The sequence below is a fragment of the Corvus brachyrhynchos genome, unplaced genomic scaffold (assembly GCF_000691975.1).
Source record: "Corvus brachyrhynchos isolate BGI_N302 unplaced genomic scaffold, ASM69197v1 scaffold44, whole genome shotgun sequence".
Taxonomy (NCBI): Eukaryota; Metazoa; Chordata; class Aves; order Passeriformes; family Corvidae; genus Corvus; species Corvus brachyrhynchos.
This window is the reverse complement of record NW_008238359.1, coordinates 1090567-1099990: the sequence shown is the minus strand read 5'-3', so window position 1 is coordinate 1099990 and position 9424 is coordinate 1090567. Positions and strand designations below refer to the sequence as shown.

Below are 9424 nucleotides of genomic sequence, written 5' to 3'. Positions count from 1 at the left end.
AGGTGCCTGAACTGCAAAATAAAGGCTATAATAATATGGTGCAGAACTAGCAAGCCAGAAGGAGCGTATTTTCATTTAATTGCTCCATCACTGTGCTTGAACCAGTGCTAAGTCTCTTCTGGAGAGGTTCTGGAGGTGGTACTTCTTCAGCCAGGCTGGTGAAGGGGAGGGCTGGAGACCATGCTACTGCTGTGGCACACCAAGGAGGCAGTTCTGTGCTACTTGCTTAGTTCCCTGACTACTGCAGTATTTCATCCAGAGTACATCCCACCCACGGGGCTGTGCAAGGGGCACAGGGAGACCACCATCAATGCAGTAACATCTTGGTCTTCTTTCTTCAGCTGGAAGGCCACCCCGTTATTGAGCGCACAGAGCTGAATACCAACCATGTTCTACTATACCTGGAAAAGGTGAGGATGGGGCAGAAACACAGGCATTGGGACTTTTGGCTACATAGGGCAAACAATCTGGGACTCAAAACTACCATGGCTCTGACAAGAATGAGACTGAATATTTTACTGTCTTTTTCTGACTACAAACTCTAAGGGCTGCTTCCCTCCCAGCCCTCAGCAGGCATTCCCTGCACCCTGAGCGCAGATCAGGCCCTGCTCTCCCCACACGCAGAGCCTCCCCCAGGGTGGGGGAAGGTCCCAGGGATTCCCCTTGTCCCTCAGCCAGTCCTTCAGCGCTGTGTCGGGCCAGGCACGGGTGGCCGGGGAGAGCGTGGGGGCCTGGGGTCAGTGCGGAGGCTCAGGGCAGCCCCTGCAGTGCAGAGCCCCCCTGAGCCTCCGCTGCTTCCCTTCCCAGCTGGGCAGGGAGACCCTCAGCTTCTCCTTCACGGTGGAGCGGGACATCCCCGTGCAGGGCCTGAAGCCAGCCCAGGTGAAGGTCTATGACTACTACGAGACAGGTCCGTGGGAGGGGGGAGGGGCGGTGGGACGCAAGGAGGGGCACAGGAGCTCTGGGGACCTGCAGCTTTCCCGGCCTGGCATGGCCACCCCAGCCCTGCCGGAGCTCTGGGAGCGCAGAGGGGCCGGGGTAGAGCCGTGGGTGCTGGGGGTCCCGTGTTCATTTCTGGCCCCAGAGGGCGGCCGTGCCCGTGCTTCCAGGCAGACCTGCTGCTCCCTGTGCCGCTGCTGTCCTGGCTGCTGTGCCAGGGTGGCAGTGACAGAGCTGTTTGTCCCCACCTCAGCCCAGTGTGCTGGGAGGAGGTGTCTGAGCAGCCCTTGGGTACACTGGAGTGGAGGTGCCTGTGCGGGTGGCTCTGCCTTGCTGCCACTGCCCCCAGACAGGGCTGGGACTGGGGCTGCCCCTACCCCAACTGGGATCTCTGGGGGAAACTGGGGATGGTGGCACCAGCCTGCTCTGGAGGCCTGGGAAAAGCATCTCTCTGGCACCCATCCCTCTGCCAGCAGTGCCAGGGGTCATCTCAGCTCACTCTCTCCCTTCCCTTCTGTTTTCCAGACGAGTTTGCCACACAGGAATACAGTGCTCCCTGCACCACAGGTAGGGTACTGCTTCCTTCACTGCTCTCTACATCTTCTTCATTACATTCTTGGTCTTCCAGCCAGCACTTGTCTCTTCCTGTTTTAATTTGGATGAGATTGGCCCAACTTACATGCGCAGATCTTGCATATAAAACTGAGAGCATGGGAGTTACAGAGATGGCAAGTTTGCCTCTGGTAGCTACTGTCTGGAGGAAGTCTTCCTTCCTTCTCAGGTTCCCACTGCCCCAGGGTCTCTCAGGAGGCAGCTGTGCCTCATGACCCTGGGCAGCCAGCCCTCAGTCTTGATTTGGAGTCTGAGCTGGCTGCAGGACAGAAATACTTTGGGGGATTCTCTGCAATGCAAGACCAAGTGTGTTTGGCTTAGGAGAACAGGTAATTTGGGAGCTTCTGTAAAATCTCTGACCAAGGTTATTTCTCCTGTCCTTTATGGAGTCCTGCAATACGAAAACTGGCAGGTCTTGCTTTCCATTAGTTGCCCAGTTTCAGGTGTTTGGAGTATGGAAGCTTCTGGAAAGCAGAGTTCCTGGGAAATTGTTTTTCACAGGGCCTGACTGTGACATCTGAGAACAAAGTGATTTGGACTTGGAGAAGGCAAAAGCTTTGCCTCTTGCTGGTGGTAAATGGTGGTATCTATCTCCTTTCATGTTTTTATCTGATGTCTGGAAGAGTCTGAACTACCACACTTCTGTTCCATACTGCTTGTTAACCTGGGCTGTGTCCATAGCTACAGCTGTTTTCTGCTGATTCTGGACCTACAGCCTCCCTTCATAGAAAAATGTGCACAAGTCCTAAGATATTGAGTGGACAGTAAAACATGTCCAAAGGGTATTTTGGCATGGTCTGGTTGTCCAGTGTGAGACTCATTGGAAGACCTTAGATTTTAGGCTACTTTTCCCCAGTTCTGTTAACATGCAGATAAAGTCCTGTTCCCTCCCATCTTCTTTCATCTTTGCAGAGGAAGTAAACCAGGGAAATGATTGAAGAACACTCCCAGATGCTGGAACCCGCCTGCCTCACCACCACCACCACAGTGTGACAGATGAATAATGTCTGCAAGGAATGGAAAGTGAACTTTACAAATAACTGTACTCACCAATGATTTTTGAACACTTTGTTCCCAATTCTGATTTTTCCTGCTCATCTTTCAGTCACAGCTTTAATCTCCCTGGCTTCTTAGGTTAAAGAGTAACCCATCTAACAAGGCCTGTGTGCAGGGAAATAAGGCTAACAAGTGAAGAAAAAAAAAAAGAGGACAGAATGATTTAAGTGGAGATCAGCCTTTCTAATGTATCTATGTCTGTGTTTTCTCTGAACTCATCATCTGAGGTGCAGACTAATCAATGGAGAAGGACAGGTAGTTCTTGGGAACAATTTCTCTCCCCTGGCTTACAAACCATACCCTCAATTGAACTGGTCTCTGCAGAAGGCCTATCCATGTCTCCCACCATTAGGCAGCCTGGAAGATCAACTAATGTTACATGCAATCCAACCTCTGTGATCTTCCCTGTAGACACCCCTCCTGGGATTGTTTCTTGTTTGTAGACGAGTGGGAGGAGACAGAGTCTGCCCTCTTCAATGATTAGAGAGTGCCTGGGGGCAGGAGGGATGTGTGCATGCATTCTGCCTTTGGCTGCTAACTTACAGTGGTCTGTTCTCCAGTTGAAGCTTGGGTCTTCCTGTGGAAGCTTCCATTATCTCATGTCTGCTACTTCTGGGAGATTACCAAGGAGAAGCTAATGGCATTTGCCACTAACCTACCTGCCTAAGTCTAGTTTAAATGATACATTCATTTAAATCATATAGTTGCTTTGATGAAACTGTCTATAGGCCTCTTAGATACCTCCAGGAATGATCCCCCTTTCTTCATTTTGTCTCATGAATTTGTGGTTTTAACTTTTGAATGCAAAAAAATCTTATGTGACTGTTTATTCTCATGAAATGCTTATTGTTAGGTATCATGGCATGTTGTGCATCCAAAGTATGCACAGCTAGCAGTTCCATCCAATTTTTGGCTTGGTGTGCCTGTACAAACAGTATTATTGAGAACAAATAAAATTCTTCATCTATTTTGCTAGATATTAATATTATGTCACTTTGTCTTCTGTGGTGTTTGGGGTTTGACACGACTTCCCACAGCATTCTCCTGGAGAAATTGACTGCCCATTGCTTGTAGAGGTGCACTGTTTGATGGATAAAAAAGCTGTCTGGATAGCCAGGCCCAGGAAGTGGTGGCAAATGGAGTTCCATTCAGCTGGTCACTGGTGGGGTTCCCTAGGGCTCAGTGTTGGGGCCAGTCCTGTTTAATTATCAATGACCTGAGGACATCAAGTATACCCTCAGTAAGTTTGAAGGAAACACTGAGCTGGGTGGGAGTGTTGATCTGCTGGAGGGCAGGAAGGCTCAGTGGGTCAAGGCCAGTGGTGTGAGGCCAAGTGCTAGGTCCTACACTTGAGTCACAACAACCCCATGCAAGTCTACATGGTGCAGCAGTGGACTGAGCAGTGCTGGGTTAATGGTAGGACTTGACCTTACAGCCTTCTCCAGCTTAACAATTCTGTGAGTGACACTGTTAAGGGCCTAGTCCCTCTCTGATTTCACTTCAGCTGCTTAGAAACAAGCGGACGCTGCTAGAATGGGAAAGCCCACAGGTCTTCCCTTCACTTCTATCTGGTCTGCTGCAAAAGATCAGATTGGACAGGTTCACCCCATCCTCGCACCTCACAGCAGTGATTTCTCAGTGCAATCAAAGGGGGTATGTGATCAGAAGTTTATGCCCAAGGATCATCTTTCAGAAAACACCCTCTGTAGAGGCAGAGAGACAAACTTCCAGTGCATAATGGATCCGATACGCTGTCCTCTCTCCTTGGAGAACTGGCAAGTATGGAGAAAAATCTCCCAACTGCTAAAATCTATCTGCCTTCTGGTATTCTTGAGGAGTTCCCAAACACCACCTTGCCAGGAAATTTTAGGCCATGACACAGTCTGAACTATGGATAGGAGAAGAGACAAGAGTAACAGTAACAGAAAACAAAGCCAGAGACGTCTGATGAGAATCAAGACTTAATTTATTTATAGTGTTGCTTCCTTTTTGCTTATGAGGTGTCAAAGATCTTCTAGGGGCAGAGACACATAAACTGAGAAGGCAAGGCTCTGACAAGATGCATTCTTCAGGAATTTCCTTGTTCAGCCTTGACTGGAGGTGGGAAAAGGACAAAGTGAGGTAAATATTCTGGTGAGTGGTGTCCAGAGTCCTGGATATCTCTGTGTTCTGGTGGCTATGTGAGTTCAAGCCCTGTTAAACTATGGGAAACTGCTTCACCTAAAAATGCCCAGTTGCAGACAGATAACAGAATGGGAATGGCTGGACACATTCAAAATATCTATGCTACAGAGAGGGGAGGCAGATTCATCCTGGAGCTCCATGAGCTATTCTAGTACACATTCTCTCTCAGCAACTTCATTTCCCTGGGGAAGAGTTTGAAAGGTCCTTGCTAAAGAGATGTGAATAACATCAATATTGCACCATGATATTTGGGAGACAATTCCTCAGTACCTTTCAGTGCCTGCAGCATAGCTGAAGTGGCCCTAAAAAGGACAGAGACACAAAAGGCTGTGTGTGGTGTTCCATCCCAAGGGAGACTTGAATCTTATTTGCATAAAGTGACACAAGCAAAGAGGAAAAGACAATTGCCACTGTAAAATGAAGTCAGTAACACTGAGATTGCTATTCCCAGGGAACAAAAATGAAAGCTGTATCTGATCTTACAGAGGAAGCTGAATGGCAGCATTGCTTTTGGTCTCTGTACTGAGATGGGGACTGCAGTAGGCACAGTGCAGATAAATGCTGAGAGTAGACACAGGCCAAGGAAACACAAAGCCTACAAAGACTCTAGTTGAAGACAACCTGCAATAATCCCTGCTGGAGTATCTCAGTTGATCATGTGCACCCTACCTGTGGTGCAGGGAGCACTGTATTCCTGTGTGGCAAACTCGTCTGGAAAACAGAAGGGAAGGGAGAGAGTGAGCTGAGATGACCCCTGGCACTGCTGGCAGAGGGATGGGTGCCAGAGAGATGCTTTTCCCAGGCCTCCAGAGCAGGCTGGTGCCACCATCCCCAGTTTCCCCCAGAGATCCCAGTTGGGGTAGGGGCAGCCCCAGTCCCAGCCCTGTCTGGGGGCAGTGGCAGCAAGGCAGAGCCACCCGCACAGGCACCTCCACTCCAGTGTACCCAAGGGCTGCTCAGACAGGTGGCCATGCCAGGCCGGGGAAGCTGCAGGTCCCCAGAGGTCCTGTGCCCCTCCTCGTGTCCCACTGCCCCTCCTCGCTCCCACGGGCACTAGTGGCACTCACCTGTCTCGTAGTAGTCATAGACCTTCACCTGGGCTGGCTTCAGGCCCTGCACGGGGATGTCCCGCTCCACCGTGAAGGAGAAGCTGAGGGTCTCCCTGCCCAGCTGGGAAGGGAAGCAGCGGAGGCTCAGGGGGGCTCTGCACTGCAGGGGCTGCCCTGAGCCTCCGCACTGACCCCAGGCCCCCACGCTCTCCCCGGCCACCCGTGCCTGGCCCGACACAGCGCTGAAGGACTGGCTGAGGGACAAGGGGAATCCCTGGGACCTTCCCCCACCCTGGGGGAGGCTCTGCTGGTGGGGAGAGCAGGGCCTGATCTGCGCTCAGGGTGCAGGGAATGCCTGCTGAGGGCTGGGAGGGAAGCAGCCCTTAGAGTTTGTAGTCAGAAAAAGACAGCAAAATATTCAGTCTCATTCTTGTCAGAGCCATGGTAGTTTTGAATCCCAGATTGTTTGCCCTATGTAGCCAAAAGTCCCAATGCCTGTGTTTCTGCCCCATCCTCACCTTTTCCAGGTACAGTAGAACATGGTTGGTATTCAGCTCTGTGCGCTCAATAACGGGGTGGCCTTCCAGCTGAAGAAAGAAGACCAAGATGTTACTGCATTGATGGTGGTCTCCCTGTGCCCCTTGCACAGCCCCGTGGGTGGGATGTACTCTGGATGAAATACTGCAGTAGTCAGGGAACTAAGCAAGTAGCACAGAACTGCCTCCTTGGTGTGCCACAGCAGTAGCATGGTCTCCAGCCCTCCCCTTCACCAGCCTGGCTGAAGAAGTACCACCTCCAGAACCTCTCCAGAAGAGACTTAGCACTGGTTCAAGCACAGTGATGGAGCAATTAAATGAAAATACGCTCCTTCTGGCTTGCTAGTTCTGCACCATATTATTATAGCCTTTATTTTGCAGTTCAGGCACCTTCTCAGCATCCCAAACAGTTACCCAAGACCTAAAGAGTTACAATGCTAGAAGATGTTTGTAGATCAGCAGAGGAAAAAAGGAAACAGCACTATTTTTGAATGTACTATGCCCAAACAGTGTTTATGGGGACACAGTGAAAATAAAAGTTCCCATCACAAGTCTAAAGAAAAAATTACTTTGTCTATTTTTCCTAGACTGATCACATTGCCTCCCCTTGCGCTGGCCTTAAGCCATGTATGAAAAGAGAACACGGTACACGTCAAATGTGCAAATGACAGTGAAAAATCAAGCTGAAGCTTTGTTCTTTGCTACAGACATTGGAAAGGTGTCTTGAAACTGAGAAAGTGGATGTTTTCTCTCTGTATTCAGCACTGGTGATGCTGCACGTTGAATTCCGCACTCAGTTTTGGAGCCCTGACTTCAGACCTTGAGCTACTGGAGCAACTACAAAGAAAGACAATGAGCTGGGAAAAGGACTGGAATGTAAGCCTTATGAGGAGCGGCTGAGGGTACTGAGATTGTTTAGTGTGAAAAAAAGAAGCCTTGGGGGAACCTTATTGCTCTCTACAACACCCTGAAAGGAGGTTGTAGCCAGGCAAGGGTTAGTCTCTCCTCCCAGGCAACTAGTGATAGAACAAGAGGAAATGTCCTCAATTTGTGGCAGGGGAGATTCCTGTTGGATATTGGGAGAAATTGCTTCACTGAAAGAGTGGTTAAGCATTGGAACAGGCTTCACAGGGAAGTGGTGGAGTCACAATCCCAGAAAAAGTTAAAGAAAAGAGTAGAGGGGGCACTTTGCAATATGGTAATAAGTGGGTATGGTGGCATTTGGTCAAAGCTTGGAGATGGAGATCTTTTCCACCCTTAATGACTCTGTGATTCAACGTTGCCTGTATGACAAACAGGCTCCTACCTTCCTCACTGAGGACTTCAAGGGGACGAATCCCGACAGCATCTTCACATCAACAATCACCATGTTGGAGCCATTGCGCTCCCCTGTGTAACTAAGGAACCAAGCAACAAAGATTCAGTGCACATCAACTCAAAGCTGGGCACACTTCCAGCATTTCCCTAACACTTGGCACCCCACCGAGTCCTGGCAGTCCAGCACCTTCTTCTCCAGCTGTGCCAGGTGCTTCTAGTCAGCTATGCAGCCTCTCACTAGCCCAGCCTTGGGCTGCCCACACGGCAGGACAAGTCCTTCCTCCAGAGCCTCTCCTCACAGAACAGCTGCCTCCTGCCCACCTTCCCAGGAATGTGCTGCTCTCCCAGACTGGCTCACCCTGGGGACAACCAGACCTCCCCCAGCTCCCATGGCTCAACAGGAAAGCTCAGATCAAAATGCAGACTCACCTGACATTTATGCCAATGTCAAAGACCTTGTGAGCCTTGGAGTCCTCACACGTCTCTGGGACTGTGTACACATGAAGCATGAAGGGTGCCTCCTCCTGCGTGGGCTGCACGTTGTACCTCAGGCTTGTCTAGGGGACAGCCAGCAGCTCTGTGTGAGCGTGTGTGCACGCTCAGCGTGGGAGAGAGGGGACCCTCTCCCCACCCTGCCTCCCCACTTCTCCCGTTCTCACAGCTCCTCCATGCTGCAGAGCCTTCCCTCCTTCTCTCCCACTCTTTCTCTTCCACACACCTCTACTCTTCTTCTCCTCCTCTCCCTTTACCCACAGCCTTCCACTTCTCCCCTCCCTCCTTTACTCTTTACTCTCCTCTACCTCAGTGGGAGGACTCAATGATCTTAGGGTCTTTTCCAGCCTGGATGGTTCTCTGATCCTGTCCTCTCCCTGCTCCTGCCTGGCAAGGGGCTCCCTTCCCAGGATGCAACCCTCACCTGCAGGTAGACGCATCCTTCACCAGACACCTCCACGCTGTACTGCCCCGGCACCTGGGGAAGGGGCACGCGCTGCAGCAGCAGCCGGTTGCTGGCATCCACTTGGAACTCTTGCTGGAAGTCCCCTCCAGATCGCAGGCCCACTGTGGAAGCTGCCCCGCTCTTGGCATAGGTGACAGCTCCATACAGGGACAAGGCTTGGAGAGCCACCACTGTGTCCTGAAAGAGATGAGTCCCAGCACTCAGGGGCTGCAATTAGCCTCTCCACAGCCCGTCCTCCTACAGCCTGTCCTCCTGCAGCCGCCCTTTCTGTCACAGGCACCCTCTCCTCCAGCCCCACTTTCTCCAGTGTTAAGAAGAAAAGACAGAGAGAAAGAGCAGCTGCAGCGAATTTCCCTTCCCAGAGGCACTACCTGACATACTTCCCTTGGCCTCTTGGGAACTTGGCCGCCGTGGAAGGTACTGCACGGATCTATTGCAGGACTACAGTTCCCACCTTCCTGGCAAACCTTCCTGTGCTCCCACCTGGTTCTCTGACACGTCCCATCTTCTGAGGTGGATGTGCATGGTGGCCGGAGGGAAGCAGCTCACCTGGGTGGAGGAGAAGCCTCCATTGGGATTCTGCTGACTGCTGATCCACTTTGCAATAAGGGATGCAAACGCCAGCTCCTCCTGGGCAGGGGCTGGCTGCGAGGTGAGGTGAGCCAGGAGCACGTAGGCCGTCATCTCCACTTCCGCAGAGGGAGCTCGGGAGCGATAGTACGGGAGATCAGCCTCTGGCTCCTTCCCAGGCCGCTGCCAGTGAACCGAGCCAT

The 9424-nt window shown here is 51.3% G+C and overlaps 2 protein-coding genes across 2 annotated transcripts in view; one reads left to right on the top strand and one right to left on the bottom strand.

The window, feature by feature from the left end:
* LOC108447059 (alpha-2-macroglobulin-like) overlaps positions 1-3595 on the top strand; it is a 7282-nt gene extending 3687 nt beyond the window's left edge. The window contains exons 2-5 of the mRNA XM_017735841.1: positions 231-410; positions 808-910; positions 1465-1506; positions 2464-3595. Coding sequence (XP_017591330.1) covers positions 231-410; positions 808-910; positions 1465-1506; positions 2464-2489 — 351 coding nt within the window. The 3' untranslated portion in view covers positions 2490-3595. The remainder of the gene's footprint in view (positions 1-230; positions 411-807; positions 911-1464; positions 1507-2463) is intronic.
* A 955-nt stretch (positions 3596-4550) lies between these two features.
* The window catches only part of A2M (alpha-2-macroglobulin), a 31118-nt gene continuing 26244 nt past the window's right edge, over positions 4551-9424 (bottom strand). The window contains 8 exon segments of the mRNA XM_008634892.2: positions 4551-4701; positions 5461-5502; positions 5859-5961; positions 6359-6427; positions 7683-7773; positions 8123-8250; positions 8610-8828; positions 9201-9424. Coding sequence (XP_008633114.2) covers positions 4676-4701; positions 5461-5502; positions 5859-5961; positions 6359-6427; positions 7683-7773; positions 8123-8250; positions 8610-8828; positions 9201-9424 — 902 coding nt within the window. The 3' untranslated portion in view covers positions 4551-4675.